Consider the following 13,519-nt stretch of genomic DNA (forward strand, 5'->3'; position numbering starts at 1 on the left):
TGGAAACAACTTTGCCATTAATGCATATTTTTACTTATTTTTTATTTATTTTTTAAATTTTTTAAAAAAGATTTTATTAATTTGACAGAGAGAGACACAGCGAGAGAGGGAACACAAGCAGGGGCAGTGAGAGAGGGAGAAGCAGGCTTCCCGCTGAGCAGGGAGCCTGATGAGGGGCTCGATCCCAGGACCCTGGGATCATGACCTGAGCCAAAGGCAGACGCTTAGTGACTGAACCACCCAGGCGCCCTTATTTATTAAAAAAAAAAAAAAAAAAAAAATTTTTTTTTTTTTTGAGAGAGAGAGGCGGCAGGGAGGGGCAGAAGGAGAAGAAGAGAGAGAAGCTCAAGTGGACTTCCAGCTCAGCGAGAAGCCTAATCCCACGACCCCAAGATCATGACCTGAGCCAAAACCAAGAGTCAGACATTGAACCCACTGAGCCACCCAGGCGCGCCAATGTCTAAGATTTTTAAACTTTTTACTTTTAAACTTTTTAAAAGGACGATAATAGGGGCGCCTGGGGCATCAGGCTCCCTGCTCAGCGGGAAGCCTGCTTCTTCCTCTCCCACTCCCCCTGCTTGTGTTCCCTCTCTCGCTGTCTCTCTCTCTCTGTCAAATAAATAAATAAAATCTTTAAAATAAAATAAAATAAAAGTACGATAATATTTATACTCTTAGAGCTCAGAAAACAAGAGAAAAGTGTATAGAATTTCAACGAATGGAATCTGGGTAATCCAAGAAGAAGTAATGTAAAACTGAAAGAAAATCTGGGTCAAATAAGCTAAACATGTTTTCTACAGACAATGGTCTTATAACTTCTTTAATCCACCAACTTACTATCAGTGAATCATCTCCTATTTATTTTTTAAAGATTATTTTTTTTTAAAGATTTTTTTTATTTGAGAGAGAGAGAGAGACAGAGCATGAGCAGAGGGGAGAAGGCAGAGGGAGAGGGAGAAGCAGATTCCCTGATGAGCAGGGACCTGATGTGGGGCTCAATCCCAGGGCCCTATGATCATGACCTGAGCCGAAGGCAGATGCTTAACCGACTGAGCCACCCAGGCGCCCCAAAACAACTCCTATTTAACTATAACTTCCCCGAGAGTCTCAATCCAAGTAGAAAAGTTTTTCTCTTTTGAAGGAACAAGAGATGCAGCTATTCCAGCCCTGACAAAGACACCTGCAGCTGCGAGACAACAGGCATGGCAAAAAGTGAAGCAGGTGGCACCTGAAACAAGAGACGCGGACATATGAAGTTTAACTTCACAAAATGGTCTTGAAAATATTTCACAGCACTGTGCAAATAAAAATCAAACTTATTAAATTACTTCATTAGCAAAAAAAAAAAAATCACAGGAAAAATGGAATGTAACACTGAGCTTTTCTTGGTATAATTTCTCTAAAGATATCCAGAATCCATGCAAGTTGGACGACTAGACTGAAATGAAGCTCACCTGGGCTTCAGACCTGAGGCCTTCTAACATCTCCCAAATGTACACAGAATCAGAGATGGAGAGCTGGAAGAAGTTGCCTGAGGCCCCCTAACATCTGCCAAACGTACACAGATCAGAGATGGAGAGGTGGAAGAAGTTGCACACTCACCTGCCAAATGCCCCCTTTCAGGCAGATTGTGTGTAATCTTATTCTTGTTTAACAGGTTAGGCAACTAGGCCCAGACAGGTTAAGTACAATCTTAGACAACAGGCTCTTAACTAGACCCTCTCTCTGACTTTTGTCTCTCCCTACTCCAGTATCACCACTCCGGGCCCATACACCTCCAGTGGCTCCCCATCCCCGTGAACATTCAATGCACACTCCCAACCTGGCAACGAAGGTCCTTCCCAACTTCCCCTGAACACCCAGGCCCCAAATACAGTGCTCACTTCTCCCTGCCTGGCTTCTTCCATGGTCTTCACCCATCACCGACATTTCATTCAATCTGCCTTATCTCTCCTATAAAAATTCAACCCATCTTTCCAAGATCCATCTCAACTGTCTCCCGCTTCTCAAAGCTTTTCTAGACCTCAGCAATGTGCTATGATCTCTCCCATCACACCTCTCAACAACCCACCAAGAACAACGTACTTGATAATTATCTTTTTGAAAATCTTATTTTGGAATTACTTGTAAACTTTTCTTCCACTCACTGCAGACAGGACTGTGTCCCCCTCATCCTGTATCCACTGTACCCTATATGTTCCAAAAACTTAACAACTATTTAGTGGAACTAAAGGGGCTGGTGTCACAGGGATTTAATGGGATGAGGAGGAAAGAAAAAAGAAAGAGGACCACTAGAACCCAGCCTTCCTATTATAGGGTTTAACTATGTTGTGACATTTGTCATATAATCAGTACTGGGCACAGTGCTGGCAAGCAACTGGCACTGAACAAATATTTGCTGCATCATCAAATGAATGAAAGATTGAAAAATAATCAAATGAAGTCATGTATAAATACAGTCACACCCGCACAATCCTTATGATATAGCTGGAGTTATACAACCAATAAAAATGACACAGCTAGTGAAGAACACAAGTCAGAAACCAAATGATGAAAGGCCCCTGAAAACCTGGCACCAGGTCTAGGCTCTGATGCAAAATGCCCTTGGAAATTGGGACTCTTGCAGAAAAAAAAAAAAAAAAAGTGAAGGCTTGAACCCAAGTCCTATAAAAGTCATCACATATCAGATAAGGGAGAACCAGTTCTGGTGGGCACCAGTCTCCAAATACTAAGCGCTAACAGTTATTGAGCATTTATCACATGCAAGGTGCTGGTTTGTATGATCTCACCTAATCCTTACAACAGTGTAATATTATTTATTATCCCCATTCTAAAGATAAAAGATTGAGACCCAGAGAAGTCACAGTCCTAATTCAGAATAAAGCATTAACACTATAATTTAAAAAATGAAAACAAAGACACTAATTTTTTTTTTCCAGAATTTTACAACAAACTAACAAGTTCGTTGTTTTTAGGGGGTAGAGACGAGTAGATCCTGTCATTATAAAAAGTCATTAAGCTCAAAATCTGACAGAGATGGCCAGGGTTACTCCCATTTATAAAAAGGATCTATGGGGCACCTGGGTGGCTCAGTCAGTTAAGCATCTGCCTTCAGCTCAGGTCATGATCCCAGGGTCCTGGGATGGAGCTCCATGTCTGGCTCTCTGCACAGCAGAGAGCCTGCTTCTCCTTCTCCCTCTGCCTGATGCTCCCCCTGCTTGTGCTCTCTTTTTCTCTGTCAAATAAATAAATAAAATCTTTAAAAAAAAAAAAAAAAAGGATCCAGAGGGGCTCTGGGCAACACTTGGAGGAGGTCAATAAGCCAACGGACCACAAAGAGGCAACAAAGGTAACTTGCTTAGACTTTGCTAAGAACTCTTGACAATATTTTAACCCAAGCGTATTAAAAGAGAGAGACCAGGGCGCCTGGGTGGCTCAGTTGGTTAAGCGTCCAACTCTTGATCTCAGCTCAGGTCTTGATCTAAGGGTCATGAGTTCAAGCCCCAATGTGGAGCCTACTTAAAAAAAGAGAGAGAGAGAGAGAGACCACGAGGTGAATTTAGACTGCCAAGGAAAGGAAATGTCAAACCAAGGAGAAAACAAGATGCCCTCACAAGTCTGGATGACTGGGCAGAAAACTGCAGATGAAAAGTCATACATAACAGTGGGGGTGGGTAAGGTATGTAGGTCAAAATAAAGCTACTATAATAGCATTACAAGCTGGCTAATTAAACAATTTTTTAAAAGAGTACAACTTTTGTTATCTGAAGCTTCTGGGAATAGTTTTTCGGGAGAAACAAAATTCCCTGAGAACTAGAGATTAAGCTTTAAGTATCTGTGGCAGTGTTTTGTTAAATCCATTTTTTGTCTTTCTCAAATGTACCGCCCCCATGGAGAACACTGAACAGAAGCTAACCTTTTCTAAGTGACTCAGAGCTATCACAATAAACAAAGGTGACTGCGACAAAGTGCGCAGAGAGCTGCAGATGCAAGTGCAACAGCATCTACTCCTACAAGCAGTCCTGGATGGGAGTTTCACTAAAGATGCTCTATTGGCTGTGTGATCAGTTAACATGGCTTTCTACAACGTCCAACACAGGTAGCACTACGTGTGCCTTTACACACAATGCATGAGTCTCTGTTTCTTGAGCCCTGCTCATGTGCCTGGCAGGGTACAACACAGAGAAACGCATGTCTCTGATTCCTGATACATTGTTTCAACAGGCAATGATCCCGGTAGCTGCACAGAGTTGGGAGGTTGTGATTTTCACTTCAACTCTGCCACTTCTTACCTAAGTGACCCAAGTTAACTGACAAAACCTACCCGAACATCTCTTTGTATTTCCTTCTGTAAAATGTGGACAAAACACCAACTGTGTGTATATATGGAAATCCACAGAATCTTCCTAGTGTCTTAAACCTATGCCAATATCAGCAAGTCATCTCCCTCAAGCCTCAGTTTTCTCACATAATAAGAGGATCATCAGATAGCTTTTTGCAATGTCTGCTCTACCACTAAAATCCTGTGATCCAAAAACTTCCACCTATAGTCATGAGAGAGTAACAGGACCTGGGGTTTAACTTCCTGCCATAAAACAACTAGGAAAATGGACAAATACATGAAACCACTCATTTCATATACTAGACAAGTAGCACAGGACTATAATACCTGAGACACAGAGGAAACAAAGTGAGCCCTATGACTGCCTGGTTTTCTGCCAGAAGACACATCTCAGTCCACAGAACAGAAAAGGGCATTCCAAGCAGATCATGATGGTCTAAGTGGAGGAGACAGAAATAAGAGTACAGGAAGTCAAAAGCAGCTGGAAATTCTGAAGAGGAGAGAGCTAAACAAACAAAAAAAAGCTCCAGAAATCATAACAGAATTCCCCTCAGTCTTTGATGAATACTAAGACGTACCAGTATAGGTGATATTCCATGAAGTTGGAAAAGAACCACCAGGGAACTGTGAGTAGGATGGCTCCCAGAGTTCACACAGAGCTGAGAGGCATCTGAGTGACTCCCAGCGAGAGCAGAAAGCCCTCAAAGCATTCAGTAGAGACCTCAAAGGGGCCCCACCTTAGCAGTGGAGTTAAACTATCCCTGTAGCAAAAGCTATTATAGATCTGCCCTAACAAAGTTTTAAAATTAGCTTTGTAATAGATGCAGAAAAGGCATTTGAAAGAATTCTACACTGCTTCATGATAGAAACACTCAACAAACTAGAAATAGGAGGGAATGGGGGCGCCTGGGTGGCTCAGCCGGTTAAGTGTCCAACTCTTGACTGCAGCTTAGGTGATAATCTCTGGATTGTGAGATCAAACCCCGTGACAGGCTCCACACTGGGTGTGGAGTCTGCTTAAGATTTTCTCTCTCTCTCTCCCTCTGCCCCACCCCCCTCTAAAAAAAAAGAGGGGATGCACCTGGGTGGCTCAGTCGGTTAAGCATCTGCCTTTGGCTCAGGTCATGATCCCAGTGTCCTGGGATCAAGCCCCACGTCAGGCTCCCTGCTTAGCGGGGAGTCCGCTTCTCCCTCTACCCCCCCACCCACGAGTGCACACTCTCTCTCTCTCTCACGCTCTCTCTCTCAAATAAATAAAATCTTAAAAGAAAGAAAGAAAAAAATAGAAGGGAACTTCCTCAACTTGAAAAAGGGCATCTATAAAAAACTCACAACTAACATCATACTTACTGGTAAAAAGCTGAAAGTTGCCCCCCCCCCCCAATCAGGAACAAGACAAAAATGTCCGCTCTCACCACTTCTTTTTTTTTTTTTAGATTTTTAAAATGTATTTATTTGACAGAGAGAGACACAGCGAGAGAGGGAACACAAGCAGGAGGAGTAGGAGAGGGAGAAGCAGGCTCCCCGCGGAGCAGGGAGCCCGACGCGGGGCTCGATCCCAGGACCCCGGGACCACGACCCGAGCTGAAGGCAGACGCCCAACGACTGAGCCACCCAGGCGCCCCCACTCTCACCACTTCTATCCAGTATTGTTCTGGAGGTTCTAGCCAGGACGATGAGACAAGAAAATGAAATAAAAAGCATTCGGTTTGGAAAAGAAAAAGTAAAACTATTTGCAGATGACATACTCTTGTATATAGAAAACCTAAAAAAGTTTCAGAACTAAAAAGACAAGTTCAGCAAGGTTGCGGGATACAAGATCAATATACAAAAATCAACTGCAATTAGGGCTTCAGTTTTACAAGATGAAAGAGTTCTGAAGATGGATGATGGTGATGGTAGTAAAACATTATGAATGTATTCACCAACACCATTTACTTTTGCTTCTTGGCACTTGTTAGCATTTGCAATCATATTTACTTACAGTTTTTTGCTTAATGCTTGTCTAGCTCCAGGACAACTCCATGATAACAAGACCACGTCTACTCATTCATCCCTCTAATGGGCCCCTCCAAGGCCTGGCACACGGTAAGCACTCAGATTTATTATATTAATGAATGAATGAACTAATGAACAAATGAACAAATGTCACCCTCATTTGCTTTTATAACGGTACAGATAGCCTTGGTGGCCCTGAATCCAGGTTTCCAGGCCAGCTTTACACATAGAAATATCCAGGAAAAGAGAATAGCTTCAGCAGCAAAGACAGAGCTTCTCAGAACTAAGTGAATAAATTCAAGTAAGATTTGAGGATTTCTGCCTCAACTCTGTATCTTAACACATAAACGAAAGTAATGTCCTGGCCAGCTTGGCAATGTTCATAAAAGGCCAAGCCTTTTTCCAAAATGCCAAGATACACGCATGAAGCAAATACAAAAACAAATATATAAATAATGAGGAAAATGAAGTGCACAGATATATTTCAGCAATTTAAACAAGGATGGGAATAGCTGCCGGTGGATGAGATTGGAGGCAACCACATCTCCACTAGGTGCAAACTGCAAACACAGACAGCAGAAGAGAAAATCTGCAGTAAGGAGTCAGAAATAGAACATTTCTGCCCTCTGGGGGAGCAAACAGCTAGTGACACATCAATTTTGAGAATCCTTAAGGGCATCGAGATAAACAATGCGGCCATAATAATCTTATTAATGCACATAACTCATGGCCCTGAAATATTCAAGGGCTCTTTCCTGTCTCATCAATTCAATGTAAACTCTGAGCCTGGGACTATATATGAGGCCACCTGCTTTCTTCTCACTCTCATCTACACTCTTCCCTTTAAATATACTATATTTCTGCCGAACCCTATTACTGTTGTTCCTCATTTTCCTCTGTGTTTTTGCTCTCTGTTCTATCTGAAATGACCTTCCCTTGCCAGCCACTCTTGGCATTTACAAATGTCCATCCCCATCACTTCCAGGCCTTCCTTATTCAGAATCTCAGCTGAAAGTAATCTCCCAGCAAGTATGCACAATACTTTCACTTTCTTAGAGCATGTTTCACTTTTTTACCTTCTATTACTTTTTCACTACCTGTCAAGAGCCACAGAGAAAAGGTTTGGGGCCCGCAGAAAAAATTATCTGTACCTCCCATTCCCACGGCAGCAGAGTGCAAAATGGCTAAATATCTTCTCAGGGGAGTTTTATTGAAAAGCCATATGGTCCAACACCACTTCCTTTATGGACAGATAGCCAGCCAGTCCCCCGCCTATCACTGCTTCTACTTATCTGTAAATTAGTTGAGGGTCAGAGTTGTGTGCACACCTAGTAGAGCCAACTGTTGAAAGAAAGATACCCAGAGCAGACACAGCGAGAAGCCAGTATCCAAGCAACAGTACTGCAAATATGAAGAGAAACCTGAATTCAAGTTTCCACATAGCAGAAAACAAGAGCACAGTATCATACGGCCACTTCCGCCTTGTAGGTTTTTTGGTTGGTTGTTTAATTCATAATTTAACATAGCCAACCATGGTCAAACATCATTATCTTAGAATCAAAAGTATAAGGTCCCCTTTTACGCTTGCAGAGTTAGCAGTAAAAAGTAAATAAAATCCAACAGTGAAACTATAGATAAATATGCACAAGGTGTCTTGCTGATACTATCTACCATAACTAAGTACAGTCCTTTGAAAACAGCTGGGCAGTAAACATCAAGACCCATCCACCATTTAACAGAAGAATGTGATTTAGAAGAAGACAAAATTCTAGATGTACAAACATGCTGTTTTACAAGGGAAAAACTAAACAGTCGAAACAGAGAAATGCTTAATTATGATCTATCAATACAAAATATGACATGCAGCCATTAACATAATAAATATGGGCTATTTTTGAAAAAAGCAATAAAGTGAATATAGCTAAAGACTAAAAAGGAGATCTAAGAAATTAAAATGCTAATGCATTAAGTGTTAGGGGCTGAATTGTTTCCCCCCAAAATTCATATATTGAATTCCTCATCCCCAGGTACCTCAGAATGTGACTGTATTTGGATATAGGGTTTTTAAGTTAACACAAGGTAAGTAGGGTGGGCCAGTCCTATAAATCTGACTAGTGTTTTTTTGTTTTTTTAAACTTTTTTTTTTTTTTAAGATTTTATTTATTTATTTGACAGAGAAAGAGAGAGAGAGAGCACAAGCAGGGGGAGTGGCAGGCAGAGGCAGAGGGAGAAGCAGGCTCCCCGCAGAGCAGGGGGAGCCTGATGTGGGACTCGATCCCAGGACCCTGGGATCATGACCTGAGGTGAAGGCAGTTGCTTAACCACTGAGCCACCCAGGCGCCCTGACTAGTGTTTTTATAACAAGAGATTAGGATACAGACAGGCACAGAGAGAAGACTATGTGAAGACACAGGAAGACAGCTATCTACAAGCCGAAGAGAAAGGCTTCAAAAAAAACCAGCACTGCTGACACCTTCATCTTGGATTTTTAGCATCCAGAACTATGAGAAAATAAATTTCTGTTGTTTAAGTCGTTGTGGTACTTTGTTACGGCAGCCGTAGCAACCTAATACAGTTAATGTGGCATGATTACAGTAAAGATTTTTTCTTCTTCCAATTTCTTCTTAAAATATTTTAGAGCTGGTTTAACAACAGTGGTTCTAGCATCATGAATTCCCTCTACTGACACTAATTTTCTCTCCCCTTACTCTATAGATGGTTGTTTTTAACACGGCCTCACAAAGGAAAGGGAGTGAGGATGGAAATTTTCAGCTTCACGATGCTGGAAAAAAAAATGCCAATACCATGGTTTTTACTCCATGGTAAACCACTCTAAAGGAGTGGATAACCATGAATTCCAGAAAGCCCACTGCCCTGAGCATCAGAACAGATGTTCCTCCAATGAGAGATAAGAGTTAACCAGCTCATCTTCTGGAGCACATCGGTCCACCAGGGAGGCTCTGGCATGTCCCTAATGCTGCAGTGCCATTTAAACACCACATTGAGTTAGCTAAGACACCTCAAGATTCTAGCATTCTAACCGAAGAAAAGAGGATATTTTAGGACATGGAAAAAGATTCTGATCAAAGCCTCCTGAGGGTGGGAAGAGGGGTGGGAGAGCAAGGAATGCTGCCTAGTTTTCAGCTCTGCCAGGAACTCTCCATATCCCAGGGTTCAGGGTCCATTAGTATGGTACAGGCCAGACGAGGAAAGGCAGGAAGAGGTCACCAATATCCTAGACACAGAGGAGTATAACCAGGCAGATCCAGGAGGAAGCTTGACAGGGGCGGCTCAGTAACATTCTGAAGACAGATGAGAAGGAGGAGAGCAGAGCAAGACTAGTAGGCAGAAAGAAATTGGAGAGAGGGAGACTAGAAGCCTACCATACATGGAGATTCCACTGTAGACAGGGCTCTCTTCTCTATTTCTCTCCTCTCACCTTTCTCCCAGAGGGAGAGGGCTGAGGGCTGTGTGAGACGTGATCTCAAGGAACACAGACAATGTCCTCAGGGTGGCTCACAATCCTGCGGGTGGGCTTTAGGGCTGCAGTTCCAGTCTTAAGGGGCAGCCCAGCAGGAAAAGGTCAAAACTCCGATATGGATCAGAGAATTGACACCAAGGAGTCTTGGGTTTGACTATCTGAACATGGCAGGAGTCTGGTCACCAGACCTGTGATATAAGAGTAGATCGGGTACTTACAGCAAGTCTGACTTGATGCTGATCACCTGAGCAATCTCACTAACACTGTTTCTTATTGATCTGGCCTACCTAGTGTGTATTAATTAACAGTAGGTGCTCAACAAATGTTTCCTGAATGAAAGAGTGAATTAATTAAAGGAAAAATAAAATTTACTTAGTAGCATTAGGCTATGTTTCACAGCCTGGGATGTGAGTGGAGTAAGGAAACACCACTGTGGCATGTAGATAGACAAAGACAGGAAAAGTTATGTCGTTAATGTGCCCCAAGTGCCATAAAAAGCATGTCAAGGCTGCCTGAGTTACCAATGTCAGCTGAGATGGCAGGTCTAGCTCAGAAAACTGAGCTATCCTCAGCCCAACCCTATCTGGACCAAGTCCCACTCAGTCCTCTGCCTTCTCTCTGGAAAAAAAGGAGAAAGAAACCAGAAACAAATAAACGAGAAAGAGAGGTTTTTCAACACTCATCTCCCCACTTAAGTCCCCACCTTCATTATCCTGGTGGGTAGTCAGAAATTCCTTTACTCTTAAGAACCTCAAGAATACTTCCCTAGGAATGCTGAGGGCTTGTTGCCAATTGTTTTAAAGTAGTGGAATGTAGTAAGCAGCCATATATTATATGACTAAATAGTAGCAATGATCCCTAGCATAATGAAGTCTCAAGACCCCAAATGAGAATAAGAGGAATCCACATATATCTGATGGAATCAGCCACCTACAAAAGCCTTCTTTAAGAAAGAAATTATTTCAAGGTCCCAAGACTACCCGCACATACATAGTTGTACTCATAGCTAAATTACAGTAAATTGTATTACAGTGAATTTATCAGCAAGAGAAAAAGACAGGTGGACTCTGGAGAAACCTGTGCCTGGGCTTCCTCGTGTTCTCTCCCTCCTGTGAAGGTATACACCCAGCATGCTCCCCTCTACAGCAGCAGACAATGTAGTAACATGTATGCTCTGTTTGTACCTAGGGAAGTCCATTAGAGACATAGCATCCAAGGTTTTTATTGATAGACACAGGCACTGTCTGCTTAGCAGCCATCAAAATTCCAGATTCCCAGGAGGAAAGCAGGTAATCATATTGTTTGTTCAGAGTCTAGGCACAATGAACCACCCTTATCAATTAGAAAATGGAGGGAACAGTTCAAGTGTCAAGTTCCCAGATGTAGGCCAAGGACCAACCTTGCAAGCAATCCCTTCTGAAGATTGCAGACTCAGGCTGGCTCTGTTAACTCTTTTCTAAAGTGATTTGTAAATGTTGCCAAAGAAACTGAAATATCTCCCAAACTAAGAGATAGTATTGGGAAGCTGCCAACCTAAAAGCTGTATTAATTAGTTGTAAAACAGATCCTGATTTTGACAACTGAAGTAGTTACTATAAGATACAAAGCTAACAATGTTGCAATTACAGAATGTTCTTGTGATTATGGAAGAAGACTGAAGAAGGCCAGTTGAGCTTAAGGTGTATTTCTCAAGAGTTACTGAGTGGGAAAGGGTGCCCTGCTAGAGCTGCAGGACTGTCTTCACCCAAATCCCTACAATCTCTTCTCTCTTCTCCGGGTCCAGCAAGCAAACTTCTGATATGCTTTTTGGTCCTCCTACTAAGAATAGAATGTGCTGACTAGCTGGCATGAATTTGATTTGATAAGCCAGCACTGTGGTCCATTAGTCAGGCTCATTCAATGATAACAGTTCTCAATCATTAGGTACTCATGTGTCATTTTGTTGATCTTCATAATACTCTTAACAAGTACTGTCCTTGTATTTTGCAGGAGAAAGCAAAGGTTCAGATTGGAGAACTGACCTACCCAGAGTCACACTAATGTAAGCAAATGATACAGGATTTAAATTCAGGTATTCCTATCTCTAGAACTCATATACTTTCCCTTCTTTTGAATTCCTCCTTCAATTAGAAGTCAAGTTGGCATCAATCTCCCAGGACCTGCTCATCCTGCAGGTAAGTGAGAAATCAGACTTAGGAAACCACAAAGCCAAGGACACTATGCCAGAGAGCCTAACACAGCATTTCAGCCTCACTCCTCACCAGAGCTGCAAAACTACTCTTTTTAAAAAAATATTTTATTTATTTATTTGATAGAGCGAGCACAGAAGGGGTAGCAACAGAGGGAGAAGGAGAAGGAGGCTCCCCACCGAGCAGGGAGCCCCACGCGGGGCTCGATCCTAGGACCCTGGGATCACGACCCGAACCGAAGGCAGACGCTTAACCATCTGAGCCACCCAGGCGCCCCCATAAAACTACTCTCAACTGCAGCAGACAGGTCTCCAGTCTCCACCACTTTTCTCCTACTCTTAGACAACAGATCTCTCTCCACCTGCCAGAAACTGTATGAAAAAAGAATCTCATCCTTGGGGCGCCTGGGTGGCACAGTCCATCGAGCAGCCGGCTCTTGGTTTCAGCTCCAGGCCTGATCTCAGGGTCGTGAAATCCAGCCCAGCACGGGAGTCTGCTTAAGACTCTCCTTCTTCCCCTGACCCTCTCCACCGTGCACACGCACGTGCGCGCGCGCTCTCTCAAATAAATAAATCTAAGAAAGAAAGGAAAAGAAAAGAATATCACCCCTTCTGTGCTAACATACTATAATGATACTATAATTCTCTGCCCACTGTCATTCATTCCCCATTCCCTGCCACTGTCCCTTCTTCAAAACACAATCTTTTACCCAGTCTAACGCCCCCTCTAGATTCACAGAAACACAACGCGCGGATTTGCACTTCAAAAAGCACTTTCAGATGTACTATTTCATCTGCCCTTCACAACAATGTGAAGCGGGCAAAGTAGGTAAGCACCCCCATTTAACGAAAACAGCATGTCTCCAAGGTCACGGAATAAAAAGCAGAGGAAGTCGGGAGCAGAGCCCCAGGTTTTGACTCTGGTCCTCCGCTCTTCCCGCTGCTTCTCCCTGCCTGCCGCCCCCGCCCTTGCGATGTCAACAAGGTGCCTCTCGGCTCAAACCCAGGCCTGTAGCTCACGTCCCTCCCACGCCACCCACCCGCAAAATCCCCACCTGCCCTGTCCACTCCTTGACCGCACCACCCCCATGACCCTCCTCTCTTCACCAGCGCCCTCCGCCCATGGGCCTCCTCACCCCGCCAGCTCCCTCCGCTCCTGTACCCCCTCCTGTCACAGGCAGCTCGAGAGCTGCGCTCGGCCTCCCACAGACCCTCGCCGCCCCGCCTACCCGCCTCGCCACCCCATACCCCTTCTCCTGTCAGCCCGCGGCCCGAGCGGCCAAGGCTACCTTCTCCAAAGATGCCGGTCTCTGCACGGCCAGGGAGCGGGCCAATGACAAAACCGTGTTGAAATAGAAGCCCCGCGAGGCGCTGGAGCCGGAGCCGGAGCCGGAGCCGCCGCCGCCGCCGCCGCCGCTCCCTGCACGGGCCGCGGCCGCCGCCATCATCGCGCGCGCGGCGGCGCTGCCCGCGGGCTTCCCGCACCCGGCCTGCGAGCGCCAGAGCTCAC

The 13,519-nt window shown here is 44.0% G+C and overlaps 1 protein-coding gene across 1 annotated transcript in view; it reads right to left on the reverse strand.

The window, feature by feature from the left end:
- PI4KA (phosphatidylinositol 4-kinase alpha) overlaps positions 1–13,469 on the reverse strand; it is a 118,472-nt gene extending 105,003 nt beyond the window's left edge. Inside the window, exon 1 of the mRNA XM_032397543.1 lies at positions 13,299–13,469. Within this exon, the coding sequence (XP_032253434.1) occupies positions 13,299–13,457 (159 nt within the window). The 5' untranslated portion in view covers positions 13,458–13,469. The remainder of the gene's footprint in view (positions 1–13,298) is intronic.
- Between the last annotated feature and the right edge of the window lie 50 nt (positions 13,470–13,519).

This window comes from Phoca vitulina, unplaced genomic scaffold, assembly GCF_004348235.1.
Source record: "Phoca vitulina isolate PV1807 unplaced genomic scaffold, GSC_HSeal_1.0 scaffold100, whole genome shotgun sequence".
Taxonomy (NCBI): Eukaryota; Metazoa; Chordata; class Mammalia; order Carnivora; family Phocidae; genus Phoca; species Phoca vitulina.